Source organism: Xenopus laevis, chromosome 1L (assembly GCF_017654675.1).
Source record: "Xenopus laevis strain J_2021 chromosome 1L, Xenopus_laevis_v10.1, whole genome shotgun sequence".
Lineage (NCBI taxonomy): Eukaryota > Metazoa > Chordata > Amphibia > Anura > Pipidae > Xenopus > Xenopus laevis.
Window position 1 is genome coordinate 147,795,976 of NC_054371.1, and position 16,883 is coordinate 147,812,858.

The following is a 16,883-nucleotide window of genomic DNA, read 5'->3' on the forward strand; positions in this document are numbered from 1 at the left end:
CGCCCCCTACCCTTCCGGTTTCATCCCTCCGCTGCCCCCTCCCCTTCCAGGTGCCAGGCCCTCCCCTTCCCCCTGCCAGGCACTGTCCTGTTCCCTCCCCTTCCCCCTGCCAGGCGCCGTTCCATTCTTCTGCGTGCATACGCTCTCAGGCGCGCACGTGCAAGTCTTCTTAGTTGGGCAGACGTGAGTCTTCAGTGCTAATAGCTTTTTTTTTATTTTGATGCATCTGGGCAATCTGCCGCCCCTCAAATTCTGCCGCCCTAGGCCCGGGCCTTTGTGGTCTCGCCACAAATCCGGGCCTGTCAATACCTAATGTATGACTGGTTGTGAAGCTAAAACAAACTAACTAGATATGTAATTCTAGCAACTTCCTAGTTGTCTGTATGAAAAGACAGTAAGGAGAAGATTAAAAAAATCGCAGGGAAGAAAATCTCAAGGAAGAAAATGCCCTGAAGATACTGCAGTCAATGTTTTCTCTGGGCTTATGATGGCAAATGCCTTAAAGATTAGGAAAATGTATAAGGTATATAGGTATATAGGAATAAGGTATATAGGAAATAGATATTTAAAGGGATTCTGTCATGAAAATGTTTTTTTTAAAAAAAATACATCAGTCAAAAGCGCTCCTCCAACTGAACCCTTTTTATTAAATTAGTTTTTCAAAAGAGGAAACATTTTTTTTATATTTAAGTTTAAATTTGACGTTGTGCTAGATATGTTGTTAGTGTCCCAGGAGCCCTCGGCCATGTGACTTATGCTCTGACTTTAGTTATTCTTTACTGATGCACTGCATGAATAAGTCTGGCAAAAGCTATTACTCATAAAGCCATGCTGGCACAAACTCATAGTATTATGATTTGCAATGAAGTCCAGTATCTCTTTTCCTTAATAACCCTTCAAAAAGCTTTCCTACCACTGATGTCAGACAGCCTATAGTTTTAATACAAAGATAAATATAGGGACTGCACACTCAAATTTAAAAAGGCAAAATTTTATTACATTATTGGCCCTACGCGTTTAGACCACAAAAGTGGTCTTCATCAGGGAAAAAATCCATAAATTATTGCAAAAAGGATAAAAAGGCAGAATGAGTGTATACAATAAACAAGTTTAAATGCCTTTGAGATACCCTCCAAAGTCTCCCTACGCATGGACAGTGGCGTGTGACATCACATCCGCGTGTAAACCAGGAAATGAGTCACGATCAAAATAGAAAGCAAATGCGTTCCAGCAGCGACTATTATGAACGTCACATATTATGAAGTCTATTTGGAGGGTTTTGCCCGAAAACTCAAATAATTAGAGCGATTAGAGTTTTTTCCCATGGAAAAATTAATTAATTTGAGTTTTCGGGTTTTGCAACTCAAAACTCACAGAATATTGTTTTTTCCATTCAAGTTTCTTCTTAAATAAGATACCATTCGAGTTCGAGTTGTGAATTCATTTGAGTTCATTTGAGGTATAAAAAACTCTAACAGTCAACCTTTGATAAATAACCAGCGAAATGTGGAAACAGACAGGAAAGGCGGTCAAATGAAAAATGGTAGAACATAAAAATGGAGACTAATTGAGAAGTTGCTAATAGGAAATTCTATAACATACTAAAAGGCATCTTAATAGTGAATCATCCCTTTAAACTAAAGAATCTTTCAGGCCTTCAAAAGAGATATTGGCATGAATAACTTGATAACATGACTTGGGTTATTGGGCAAGGTGTCACATCCCTACAGAATATAAAACTTTAAAAAAAAAGAAAATATAAAATGTTCTATCCTCTCTGTTATTTTTCAGGATAAAGCAAGAATGGAGCTTTATGCTGGAGTGCAGGAATAATGGAATACCGCAATCAGTGTACTTAAAGAATGGCTTTGTAGACCCTGATCTAAAGATCTTGGAGAAAATTGAAAGAAAATCCCACACTAGTAGTAAGGAGAAACCTGAGAAAGACAAATTTGTTTTTAAGCTTTATGGAGAGCACTGGGAGGTAAGTCAGATCTAATCAATGTATCTTTGTACGGGTGAATGGAATTAAAGTTTATTTAAGGTTAGAAGTATAGTTGAAGTTTGTTAAGTGTTTTGTTAATATAAAAATGTTATGAGTAATAAAGAATGTTTTGGCATGCAGTTTTTTCCTTCCATTATTTTTCTTCCATTATTATTTGTGTGCATCTGTGTGCAGTGGTTAACACCCCTGCCTTGCAGAACTGGGGACCACACTGCTCAGAATTCTCCCTATGTCTATGTGGGATCCTCAGGTGTTTTCTTATGCACTTTAAAAATCTAAAGGCAGATTAATTGGATACCAATTAAAGGGGGATCTAAAGTAAAAACAAATATTGCAGGTACTGCTCATAAACCTAAAAAGCTTCAGCAAGCAAAGGAAAGGAACCGTGAAATCAGCTGCACAGAATCCTTTATTTTAAAGAAATGGTACAAAATTTCTAATTGAAGTACATTGCAAATATGCTTCTATTTAGGTTTCATGAGCAGTACCAGCAATATTGTTTTTTTGACTTTACATCCCCTTTAAACAGACCATAGTGTTTGTGTGGGGAATGTCAAATGTATCTTAGATTAACATTTCACTGAAGGGCCCTTGGTGCCATATAAATAAGCATTATAATGATTACAATGTTACTAATATTGCATATTTGGTAAACTCGAGCAGTTATCTATTTATTTACACACATATATTTGAAAAGTGTATGTGTAATATTCTCCTGCAGTGAGAAAGTATTGTATGTAAGTATGAGAAGGGAATTTTCAGACCTCACCTACTAGGTAGCTATATACTTTATATGTTTATGTATATATTGCTATGGTATAACACTCTACAGTCAACAGCAGGAAAATAGCCTTATGCCTACTAGAGGTGTTAGTCTATGTCTGCATAGGAGAAATTTACTGTAAAGTCCATTATGACCCCATGTACTTTATTCCTTTGATTTCCAGTTGATGTGGCCATTCCTGATGAACCACACATTGCATAGCAGCTTATTAGCCCATTATATCATTAGAATCAACCCCATAATCTGCGTTGTTGGCACACGATAGCTTTTTCCCACATTATAGATTCAACATTGTTGGTAGGGTTAAGTATAAAACATTAAGGCAACTCTGCGGCACTGTATTGATTTGATAAGGACCTAAGCTCTACTGATATTAATGACAATCAATCTCTGTTAAGGTACACATTATGGTAAGCCCCACATCAATTAAGGATAATTTTGATAATAATATAAACTGGGAAATGTTTTCTGTTTATTGGTAGTCGTTATTACATGGATGTGCAGCTTATAATAGTCAAAAAACCTATTTCACTGAATATATATTTATAATATGACATATTCTTGGAGCTACATTCTAATACTGAAGGGATTCAGTACTTTTGGGTATTGCTATGCTTTGGGACCTTGATTTGCCAAGCAATAAAACCTTTAATTGAGGCCAGAAAGTGCTGGGTTACTTTCATTTTACCGTTCCATTAAGAGAAGAATGTCAGCCTGTACAAATCACTTCAAAAATTGCTATAACAGGATTGCACAGAAATGATGTTGCTGCTTGGGGAATAATTTTACACTTACCATTCTGAGAGACATGACTCAAACTCGGTGACTCAATGTACAAATGCCATATCTGCCAGATAACTCCAGGTCACGAGTGTCATAATGATGAAGAATAGTCTTACTTCACATCTGACTTCATTAGCTACTAACAGAATGGCAGACTGGAATACAAATCCAGGGCATTGCTATTATCACATTGTTGACATTGAGTTGGCTGAGAGGCAAAAATACTATGTGTTTCACTTTAGTTGTAAGATTTATACTATATTAAAAAAAAAACAGGAGGCAAGACAGAAAAAGAGATTGTAAGTTAAGTGTTGGAGACTGCTGTTTATTCTCTTATGTAATGTTTATATTCTACGGCTGCTAAAACAGTTAAGCCTCATTTAAATTAACATCCCCTGACTCCTTCCATTGCTTTACTCCTTGAGATATTTCCATATTTGTTCAGAATGAAGCAGAGAAAAAAAATAATCTTATATTTTCTCAGTTTCTTGCTAACAACTGACTTCAAGGCTGACCAAATCAATGCAGACACCAACTTATGCCCCAAAGAAAAACCTTTAAAATCTGCATTGCACTTTCCATCAGCTAAGCCAAAAGTTCACTTTACCTTTCTGATAGTTGCAAAAGCTTTGACAGTCTAACAATCCCAGTTGAAAACCATACACTGCCTCTGCATAATAAAAATGTATTCCTAGCCTCTGTCAAGGCTCTGTACTTGTTTATATGCACATTTTACTGAGATAAGTTAATAAAATATTTCTAGAACAGCACCATTAGGTAGATAGATAGCATAAATTTGTGTGTTCTGACTGTTCATTTACATTCATCTTACTTTCGATCCCACTTATATTTTATTATTACTTTCTTTTTTTTACACACTGTGCATAACACACTGTATTTTTGCCTATTTAAAGTTCAGCTCCAGACTCCCCCAATCGCTGTGGAAAAAGGGTAAGTTATGTGCAAGGGGCAGGGCCGAATTTACATAGCGGGCTCCCCTAGGCCCACTGCCATTCATCACCCCTGTCCCCTCCCCTTCATTTGTGCACATGCACAAATCTTCATCATCAGGTCGGGAGCACTGGGGATTGGCGCATGGGAAATTTTAAAAAATATTGTAGCTCGTGATTACCCCCAGAGCTTACAAACCAATGTAGGTGTGGTTGGACTTCATGCGGCCCCCTAAAATCCTGCTGCCCTAGACCGTCCTTGGTGGCCTTTCCACAAATCTGGGCCTGGCCAGGGGGAGGGGCTATCAGCATGTGAGTGAGTGGGCAGGGGCTCTTGAGGGGGTATAAAGGTAACAGCCCTGGTGGGCCTTGCACACTCCAGTCTTTGCTTGACAAAGGGGCGTGACCCTGAAACGTTGCACTACTGCATAATAAAATTGCAAGGGCTTGCCCTGCTACTGCAACTCCTGTGTGCCGGTGAAATTCTTCTTACCCTTGTTGTGAGGCGGCCGATTCCTCTATCACTGGGCACCAGGATAAGAACCTTTGGGAGTGTGTGGTGTGCGGCTTCTCCAAAGTTTACTTACACTCCAGTCCAACCCTGACCCTTGTGGTTGGTTGGTGTTAAGGGAATTTCCTACCACTGAAGTTAAACTGTAGAAGTTTCTCAGATGATGACTAAAATATCTTCAAAATGATTATGTGATACACAAAAAAGAAGCATTTTTGCTGCAGCCTGCCACTTGTAATTGCTGCCCCTCTTACATACATAAATACTATTCCGTTGTGTAACATTTTGTAAATCAAACAAAATTCAGTTTGTTATAGCTTTCTGACCCTAGCAGTTCTCCACTTCAACATTTGGGTTCACAATCTCACCACAAATAAAGAGCATTAAAGAATTCCATGACCTTGTAGAACTCATGTGCCTTTATATGGCCATTTAACTCCTCTATGGCTTCTAATATCCTTATATTCTATGGAAAGGCCGGGGTACATTATTCCCTATATAATGGGTTTGAGCCAGAACACTGTAGAGGTTTAGTTGCAGGCACTGTGAATTCTGCCACACATTGTATTTGAGTGTAGCTGCCATATTGCAGTTTTAGTTTTAATTGGGAGCATTCTGGCTTTAAATGAATAATCTGGTTCATCTATATATACTCTTTTGGTTAGAACTACTACTATTTATTTCTCTTTCTACTTATGAACTTTCTGTATTTTGCTGCATCCTATAGTGTCAAACAGTGCTATATCATTTACTTTTGCAAGAAACAGTGACAGAATCTGGTTTATAGTATTGGGTAGGGTGTTTTAACAGCTTAAGATCTCACTTAACTGCTGATATTCATTGTGAATTCATTTGTAGCAAATCCCAAAAAACAAAAATCACTATTGTGAACCACATTGAATGAGCCCACTTAATCACCCTTAGACCTATAGGTATACACTTTATTACACTGAGTATAAGGTCAGTGTACAAACAATCACAACTTTATAGATGTTCTCACCTTCAAACAAATCTTAAAGGGATCTTTTAAAGGCATCTTTCATATTTCACACCCTTATTCAGATTTAAAAATACTGTGAGAACAATTTAATACATAGTATTTATCTTTAAGTACAAAGTACACCATGGAGCTCCACACGTTTATTGAAAATGTGAAGGATTTCTCATTTAATTTTTGTATGCAATTTGTACAGTTCATTGCATGTAAAAGTAGATTTTCAGTGTGCTCATGTGCCATGTATCATTATTTGTGATAAAATAGGTGTAGATCCTCAAACCTTCCACAGTTTTTGTTGGAATGACTTTGCTTGGGAATAGCTGCAGGGACAATAAAGTTTTAGTCCTTCTGGCATTTTATATCGATATTGCTGGTGAACAGTACGACAAGACTTATTTTATTATTGCAGTTTAGAGGACATATTTCTGAACTACATTGTTTTTGTCATCCGGTTTCAAAATCCAAATAGGGTTTGCCTAACAGAGCATTAAATAAAGAAAAAATGGTAAAGGATTTTTTTTTTACAAATATGAAGTGCGATGGGTATATTATTTGCTACAGAATAATATGTAGGAAATATAAAAGAAAGTTAGGAGAGATTCTCATTAAAACCAGCCCTCAGGCGCTTCATACTTTAATATTTTTAAGCTGCCATCAACTGCCAAATATAGAAGATGGATGGTAACATAGCTTGCACCATGGGGGAAATGAAGCAAACATGAAATGATCCATGTCGGGAAAGAGGGGGAAAGTGTAGCTTAATGTCTATAGATTTAAAGAAATAAAAACGAAAGCTTATGAAGCTATTAATAAATTGGCTTCAATCAAATTACACTGCTAAGCTATAGTAAGGATCGTTCTTTTTTCCTTTAAGCAGCAGTCTATTGTAGTAGGGGCAGAAGAAAATAAGCAAGTGGCATTTTATGATTTCTATCGTACATGGCTCTCCCTTCTCTTTCAACTAAAAAATGAAGAAGACACCAGAGTGAATTATTTGCAGATGAACAGGCTGCTAATCAAATCCGTTTCACATAAAAGCAATGTAAATCAGACATCAAAGGGGGTTCGCCGAATGGCAGCTTGTAATGTGGAGTTCTAGAAGGAACTGAGACACAGAGTCTGGATTTTTAGCAGGTCAGGGTTTTTCTGGCGAACATGAATATTCTCCACAACCACTAGAGACGCAGGGAAAGTAAAGGACTTTGTAGAGACCCTGTGACCTCCAAACTACCCAGTTCAGACAAATTGTTATATAAGGAAGTATTCACATTAACTTAAAACGTAACTTTTAATCCAAATAGGTTAAAAACACACACTTAACCACAAAGACCATGCCTAATCTGACTCCATTAACAGTGTATGGACGTCCGGGACCGTATCCCTAAAAAACACACCTTTAAAAACAGGCATGCGATGGCACGGTGGACAAAAAATGTTGTCAGCGTTTAAATCACAGCCTGACAACCGCAGTGTTAAAGTATCAGCCCAGCTCTTATGGCTATTCCCAAACCTGAATATTCTGCAAGGCCAGTTATAAATGAGACACAAAATAAATATTCATTAAAAGTTATTTGATGGTGCTGTTGAAATGTGCAAAAACACAAACTTGTTTTCTCTTTTTAACAGTGCTAATATTAGCATGCATGATGTTGTATGACCTGATTAACAACAGACTTTGGGGCAAACTTATCATGGGCTGATTTTTAAACTTAACAGTAAAAATGGTAAGAAAAATGTTAGGCATTTTAGATTTCAAATTTTACTTACTTTTCAGGAAATAATTCTATTATAGTCCTTAATCCCTAGTTTCAGTTTGTGGATTCAGAGGGTTCTTACAGTTCAGCACTGCTAAAATCTAATGCCCTAGAAAGCAGAATATTGTTCAGCTGTTGAAAGCAGCCAAATACATTTTGAATACAAATTGATACATACATTTTGTTTAATAATTGTGTTAATTTGTTAAATAACCTTTCCTGACTATTAGGAAAATGTTCCTAAAAGTTAGGTATACATTGGGAAAATCAAACTACTCTGAATCCTTTAGGAAATACAACTTATTTGAAAAATCTGCCCACTACTTTTTTGTCATGTTGCATAATCAATTTAGGTTTCATATTTGCAGTGCCTTTTCATTCTTAGTTTGATCTACTGCCTACAGTTTATGGTTAGATATTTACTGGCCTGTGTAAAAATATATAAAGCATTGCCATTAGTGATGTGAGAGCTGGCCCGATACCCGCCGGACCTGACCTCGCACTCCTCTTCGCTGGTGGCATACGGGTTCAGGTTGAGCGCTTCTTCTGCTCCCGCCTGCCACCTTGCACTGCTGGCTTCCGACTTCTGGGTACTTCTTTTATGGACATTGCACCTGCTTGCCCGGCCCCTTTTGTGACGCCATCGGCGGAGCGGGTCGGCGTGGGTCTATAAAAGGATTAACTCAGTGGACAATAACATCAAATTCACAAGGGAAGATGTCCACAAGTGCAGATCACTAGAGACATCTGTACCCCGGTGGTTTCAGAACACTTCACACATCCATTCATGCAACTCTCACAAGTAACACCTCTTTCTAGTAGTTGCATGACACACTGGATAATCCTATCACAGTAACTACACAGAATCAACACCTCTGTGAATTTCAGATGTCACCTCTTTGAAGCGTTACAATGTGCCATTGTGATTGGATTAGTGGAAGAGTTTATATGCCGAGGATTTCCCACACCAGTCAGTTGAACTGAAGAAGCTGCTCGGATGAGTAGTGAAGCGTCTTCAATAATTATTCAGCAAGTCCAGTTGTTTTTAGATTTACTTCTACTAGATATACCATGACCTGGATGAATGAAAATCTTCATAATCATGTTGTTTAAAAACTTTTAAAACTACAAAGCACCTTTGACCATTTCAGACAAAACTTGTCTCTAGTGATGGGGCAGATTTACATAGGGTCGAATATCGAGGGTTAATTAACCCTCGATATTCGACTGCCGAATGTAAATCCATCGACTTTGAATATTGAAGTCGAGGGATTTACCGCAATTAGTTTGATCGAACGATCGAATGGAAAATCGTTCGATCGAATTATTAAATCCTTCGAATTGAAGGATTTTAATCAATCGATCGAATGATTTTTCTACGACCAAAAAAGCCTTAGAAAGCCTATGGGAACCTTCCCCATAGGCTAACATTGGTGCTCGGTAGGTTTTAGGTGTCGAAGTAGGGGGTCGAAGTTTTTTTAAAGAGACAGTACTTTGGCTATAGAATGGTCGAACGATTTTTAGTTTGAATCGTTCGATTTGAAGTCGTAGTCGAAGGCCGAAGTAGCCAATTCGATGGTCGAAGTAGCCAAAAAAAAACATTCGGAATTCAACGTTTTTTTTATTCTATTCCTTCACTCGAGCTAAGTAAATGGGCCCCTTAATGTATAGTAACTTCAGAATGCAAAGTTGTGAAAATGTATCAATATCCGGTAAATACAGTAAAAAAAGGTTATTACTAGATGCAGAAATAGTGCAGTGCAGACAACTAATTTATAAGTCCGATGTTCAACTCGAGACAAGTATAAATGCAGTTTGTTTTCATCTTTAGTAAGGCTACAAATATATATGTCTTTTTTAATATAGTAATGTACTTGCCATTTTCTCTCTGGGAATATGGTAATCAGCAAATAGAGTAACATGCTGATTCAGAAGCAGTGGGAATAGAATACCCCCCGTGGCACTGTTCTTTTTTCTTTTAGAAAAAGTTTGTATCATTTCACATAATTGGAGTTATCAGCATGTTACATGATGCAATGCAGCTTCAGAGATAGCGGGTACGTGACTTGATTCCGACAACTCTTGCTATATTAGTGCTACATTGTCTGCATTAATATATAGGTCTTGTATGAAATACTACAGTCTTAATGATAGCAACAAAAAGCACAAGAGCACAAAACATTAACTAGGACAGAATTCATAAAAAAATAAAGGAAAGGTTTTAACAGGAAAAAGAAATCACAGAATATCATTGAGCTGTGTCATTAAGGTTAATGTCATATAGAGCAATTTGATCACTGTGCTCCTTTCAGAGAACTCAGAGAAGGAATCACTGAGGCTTGAATTTCCAGTGAGCTTTTTCCATTCAAAAAAAAAAATTGGAAGAACGCAGACTGTGACACACTGTATTAACTTCTGATTTAGATCTGGAAATCTGAGTTCTGCTATAATACTTATTATTTTGTGCCATATACATAATGATTCTCATTTAGACAAATGAGAAATGACTGGCAGCATTTGTAGGGGGTCCTAATTTTGTCTCGGTTCTCTCTAAAAAGAGAGATGAGGGTATCATAATTGAAGAAGCATTTCCTCTGTGTACAACTTTTAAAGTGATCAATTCAAGACAGTAAAATGTTCTCAGTTACAGGGCAAAAAAAAAAACTAGAACTTAGGTTTTTTTTCAGTATAAACTTTGTATGACAGCAGTGAGCTTCTTAGAGCTAAGGTGATGGAAACGGCCATCAAAGAGGCAATCATCATGAAATTACTCAACTCTACAGTGTCCATGGCTTGCCCTGGGTTACAGGAATCATCCATGCTGGCATTTGGGAATTACCTGACTGACTAAAGAAACCATAAGGGAGAAGGTAGAATATGTGCAACGCGCTGGGCAATTGATCAAGACAGGTCTACAAGATGGTTCCTGTGAAAGATCTCAAGGGAGCTGGCATAGTGAGTGCTGCAATTCAGGGAGGGATAACACAGTTACCAGGTCTTATTCAAGGCACAAGTAACCTAGAACTAACCCAAGCTAACCACAAAGACCCCTACATTTCACCCATATCTAGTGATGGGCGAATTTATTCACCAGGAGGAACTTTGTGGCAAATTCCTGTGATTCGCCACCCACAAATTCGCAAAACTGCTGCAAAAATTCGCCGGTGTCTAAAAAAAAATTGGACGCAGCCATCCAAAAACTTTGCCATTTCACTAATTCACCCATCAGTACCCATTTCAGATCAATTATGATCCGATCGTTGGGCCCTAGGGCCCACAATCGGATTACCCCGATATCGCCCACTTCAATGTGGGCATATCGGGAGATCGATCTCTACGCATATGGCTACCTTTACTCTTGCACTTTTGCATTGTATAACCCAATTCTCATCATTAAGCATGTTGATCTTTACTTGTGGTGTCATTATATTAGCATCACTATGAGGGTTATTTACTAAATTGTAATTTTATCTCATTATTTAAAAAGATATCCCACAACCAAACTCATATACCCAATTTTACCATATTTCTTACTAAAAAAAGCTTGATTTAATCAGTTCACATGAAAACCCAAGAAAATCAAGCAAAAACACAAATCTTAAATTTTTGGGGGCTTTTTCACGAAAACCCTGAATTTTGGGGATTTTTGCCCAGGCTAATTCCATGCAGAACACAGAAACTTCCAAACAGGATAGGGACCGCTGCCATTGATTTATACACAACCTCGGCAGGTCCAAGATGGCAGATTTTCGAATTAGGACTTTTTGCAGAATCAGGCTTTAATAAATCTAGAAAATTTGAGTTTTTAAAAAAAGCCCAATTAGATGAATTTGGTGTTTGATGAATAACCCCATAAGTGTCAGTGATGTCTGATTACCATTTGCCCAAATGTATTCCTCCTCCAGCCCTTACTCCTTGCACAAACTTGCCTCTGTTCTTGAATCTTACAAAAGTCTGTTATTTTTTAGTATTTCATCCAGGTTTCAGTTTAGGATTCACCACAATTCAGGATCAGGATCTGGATTTCCCTGAAAATTTTTAGCTAGACTTAACCTAAACCCCTAAAGTCATGTGACTTTATGTGACTATTTGGTGCATCACTGTTTTTATTATCTGTTTAGGTCATGTACCTTACATTTGCCCTGCTTGCTCAACTGGGAACTTGCCTGCACTGAACTATGACTCTCTCATGAACTTACTCCTTACTTCTCCTGCAGGATTATGTTTCACATTAGAACACTGTATTCCCACTGTTGTCATTAGGTCTGCTTTTTTTCTCGAGGCTTCTCCACACACTGAGCGTGACAAGGAGTTGGAAACAATCAGTCAGTTTTGCACTTCTCTGGTTCCTGCTTCAGACAATATAACCATTAGACATAGACCTGGAAGCTGTGTGATTTTCTTACCTCCTAGCATAAGAACAAAAGGCAGTGTGTGTGTGTGACTGTCACTAATTTCAGGCTAAATTACTTTTGAGGGAATAGGATTGTCCAAATAGGCAATCCTTTTTTTTTTTTTTATTCAAATCTGCAATGTACATTTAGGGACAGAACGATAAAAAAAAGAGTTGGCTTTTTTTCTCGATTCGAGAAAGACACAGTGAAGTAACTATGGATGCAAAAAAATTGAAAAGTATTTTCTGAAATCTTGCATAGTTGGTATTTATCAAAGAAAAGAAAACTGCAAAAAAGAAACTCAGCAAGTAAAAGCTGACAAGGTTGTAAAGAACTCTCTCACTACACGGACTTGATTCAAGGACACAGTCTGGATACGTTAAAAGTCTTCACATCAGTAAAATCCAATGCCAGGATGTGGGACTGGAGGTCATGTGAGTAGTCTGGATGAATGGGGAGCTCCACACTCGCAGCGAGGAACTTTAAGGCTGTATAGAAGTCAATCAAAAAATCAACTATTTTTTTCAATAAAACATAAAGCAAGAGTATTTCAGTCCCTTTGAAAATGAATGGAACAATGCAATATTGAGAATATTCTGTCATGTATTTTTCTTAAATAGGGTAGTGCTCAAGTGGAAACATTTGTGTTTTTTTTTACCACAAACTCAAATTTTCATAAACCAGCCCAAAAATGCATTAGGAAAGACATGGTACCATTTCTTATTTTATTAAAAAGATTAGTATAGTAAGGCTATTGAGTGTAAGTGAATGTGAGTGCTTAAAATATATGGCAAACCAGAGGAAAAGTATTTGTTACTAATCACCCCATGTGAGGGTGGTGGTTAGTTTATGTGAGGCTGATGCTTTTTCAATGAAAATTACAATTTTGGGTCATAATCTTTTATCCCGCAGGAATTTCCAGATAGCCTAAGAGAACAAACTCACCTGAAAGAATTACATGTCAACAATACAAGTATCCAAGCCATTCCTGACTATATACAGACATTTCAAAAGCTTATTGTTCTGGATATGTCACACAATAAAATAAGATGCCTTCCACCTGAAATAGGTAAGTACTGTAAATGCAAAATAGATTAGAAATAATACTGTAATGCTGGCCACAGACGCAAAGATCCGATCGTACGAATCAATGTACGATCAGACTTTCCCATCTCCCGACCTGCCACTAACCATTCAGATCAAAGTCTTACCATTCCGACCAAATAAAGTAGTTAAAGAACAGATCAGCCGATGTTCTGCCCCTGACAGCAATAGTACGATAGACAAAGCTAGTGACAGTCTCCCACTGAAAATCATATGATCGACAATACATGCAGAGATATTACCCGCAGCCAACAGAAATTTTCTAACCTGTCCGATTGACCAAACGACCGATCTCCGCCGGACGAAAAATGTCGGGACTCTTCACACACGATCCGAAAATCGTACGAATCCTCGATTCGTACGATGAGATCTTTGCGTCTATGGCCAGCTTTAGTCTCATATTGATAACCAGATGCAGTTAATGTGAATAACAAAAATGTAAAATTACATTTGTCTTATTTGGTATTATTTTTCAATCATTTTACACTTTTATTCTGTTTCATTATCCTAGTTAGGTATTTATTATAGCACTAGCATTCCTAAATAAACCGTTTATGGAGCCTATTGACTAAAGCAGCAACATGACACTTCAATTGGCATTTTGTACTATTTATTTTGGATAAAAATCCAATTTCTTTTATTCTGTGTTCTTTAGTCATACATACATATCTTGATGTATTGCCAAGTGGCCATGTACTTATCCCCAAACTAAAACTGGGAAACTGCTCTACTTTCAGTTTGTAGTTAAGTAATAACTCAGCTAGTGCAGAGTCAATTCCTTTATAAACGGTCCTTGGAAAACCCCCTTTATGTCTATGTAATTTGTGCATTTTGATGGAATCCAAGAAGCTGCTATTGTTTCCTGGGTTGATCTGTTAAAAACACATATTAAAAGAAACACTGTCATAAAAGTAGAATAACTTGTTTTACCTTGCAAACAGAAAAAACTACAATATATATTTTACCTTTTAAACTCCTCTCACAATATAAGTGACGTAGAACTAGAAATTATGAAAGCTTATTATCTCTGCAGTTCTTTAGTTAATAAAGGACTACAGTTCATAAAGAGCTTGGTAGGTAAAGGTGGTCTAACGTTGGCTTTAGAATTATTTTTTAACCTGTCCCAAATTAGAAATCAATTATTGTTCTTCTTTCAAAAGATCAGTTGGATATCAATTATTTTCAAAGCTATTTTTAGCCTAATAAAACAATATGATTTAACAATCAGAAATATATTAACAGAAAAAACTGGCTTCAGATCAGCAATTTTTTTTGTGTGTTCAATAAATTATAGTTTTTTTGTAATTTAACAACTTTAGTAATGCAATAAAGGTTTGAGTAGCCACTTACTCTGATGTGTGCTGATTCCTAATGGGGTCACAATGGTAGACAGTTTTCCCTTATTGATAAACAAAATTTCATTGGACTGGACCCCCTGCCAGTATGTATATTAATGTTTCTGATTTCTCAGACTTTGCCTCAGATGTGTCCTTCCTAGGTGTATGGGACTCACTAATTAAAAGACAAATACAACTTGTATTCATAGAGAAATATGTGAGCATATTCGAAATTTTATCAGAAGTTAAGTTATTATAGTGTAGAGTTATGATAGGAGAATGAACCCCAACCTCATTTTTTGTACTTATTTCACCTTGTTCGGTGGGTTTTGTATATTACTTGATGAATTTTGGAATTAAAGAAGAACAGGTCAAATCAATTGTAATGCTTTTATGTTCTTCATTTCTTTTTTTGTTCACTGTGCAATATTCTAGAACAGGGGTCCCCAACCTTTTTTACACATGCCACATTCAAAAATAAAAAGAGTTGGGGAGCAACACAGGAATGCAAAAAGTTTCTGGGGTGCCAAATAAGGGATATTTGGAAGTCCCTATGTGGACTAGCAGACTACAGGAGGCTCTATATAGCAGTACACCTGTTTTTTATGCAACCAAAACTTGCCTCCAAGCCAAACTAGGCACCTGCTTTGAGGCCACTGGGAGCAACATCCAAGGCGTTGGAGAGCACATGTTGCACATGTTGCTCGCAAGCTACTGGTTGGGGATCACTGTTCTAGAATAATGTAAATACATTATGAAAACACAAATATGAATGCCTTTATTAAAGAAACGGAATGAATGAGAAAGATAAAACAAAGGTTTTAGATCAACTGTGTTGCTTTTCTTTAGCTCCCACTCTTAAGACATCACAAAGTTTATGCTATCTATACTGCGATTAGCAGCTCATTAAATTGCATCTGGTTCTCATCTCTGAACTATCAGTGTTAATGCTGGCTTGTCACAGCTGGTGGTTTGACTCTAATTGTTGTAAGTGTAAGGGCATTAAGTAGACATAGTAATGAATTTATCACATTTCCAAATCAAAGAACACAGTGGCATGAGGTCAAGGAGAACATTTTGCACTCTGGGAGGCCAACCAAAAGTGGTTGATAATAGGCTTTAAACACAGCAGAATTTTATTGCTCATGGCATATAGGTGTTTTGCCCCATCTTTAAAGAAAGGAGTTGCTTTGTTAAAGGAGAAGGAAAGGTTAAAACTAAGTAAGCCTTATCAGAAAGGTACATCTAAATATATCAGTAAACCCCCCAAGTAATGTTGCTCTGAGTCCCCTGTCAAAAGAAATACTGAATTTCTTTCCTTCTATTGTGTACACATGGGCTTCTGTATCAGACTTCCTGCGTTCAGCTTAAACCTCATTGCCCTGGGCAAGAGCATGCTCAGTTTGCTCCTCTTCCCCCGCCCCCCCCTTCTCTACTATAATCTGAGCCCAGAGCAGGGAGAGACTCAGGCAGGAAGTGATGTCACACCATGTTAATACTGCAGCTCCTATTCTAAACAAATAGAGAGTTTCTAGAGCTTTTTACTCAGGTATGGTAAAACATTCTACAGAATAAATATAGCATTCTAGCTTGCACTATTGTGGCTAATCAATTGGCAATAAAATGCCTCAGTAGCTTTCCTTCTCCTTTAAGAGATGAAATTTATATTAAACATTTTAAAATGAATAAAAACTCTAATTAAAAATGTCACATACCAACTGTTTGTGTGTGACTACATTTGTATAAGCACATGTACAAGCAAACACTTAGGGGCAGATTTATCAAGGGTCGAATTTAGAAGTGAAAAAAAACTTCGAAATACGACCATCGAATAGGGTAGTCCGACATTCGAAGTCGAAGGATTTTTAAGATCATACGATTGTTCTTCGTTCGTACTTCGATCGTACTTCGAATCATACGATCGTACGATTTTACAAAAAAAATCCTTCGACTTCTCAAAACGTAGCCAAATACTGGCTATAGGTTCTAGGAGGTCCCCATAGGTTAACACAGCAATTCGGCAGGTTTAAGGTGGCGAAGTGTCGAAGTCAAAGTTTTTTGACTTCCACTTCGATTTGGGTACTTCGATTTTAGAATGGTTGAATTTGTGAAGTATTTTCAATTCAAGTCAAAGTCGAATTTGGCCTATTCAATGGTCGAAGTACCCAAAAATTACTTCGAAATTCGAAGTTTTTTCATTCGAAAATTCACTTCGACCCTTAGTAAATGGGCCCCTTAAAATGTGTATATTTCAACAAAAAAAG

General features: G+C 37.2%; 1 protein-coding gene across 2 annotated transcripts in view; it reads left to right on the forward strand.

The window, feature by feature from the left end:
• lrrc2.L (leucine rich repeat containing 2 L homeolog) overlaps window positions 1-16,883 on the forward strand; it is a 115,184-nt gene that overhangs the window by 30,004 nt on the left and 68,297 nt on the right. For both annotated transcript variants that reach the window (XM_041564637.1, XM_018259226.2), the window contains exons 3-4: window positions 1,792-1,984; window positions 13,091-13,247. In XM_041564637.1, coding sequence (XP_041420571.1) covers window positions 1,792-1,984; window positions 13,091-13,247 — 350 coding nt within the window. The remainder of the gene's footprint in view (window positions 1-1,791; window positions 1,985-13,090; window positions 13,248-16,883) is intronic.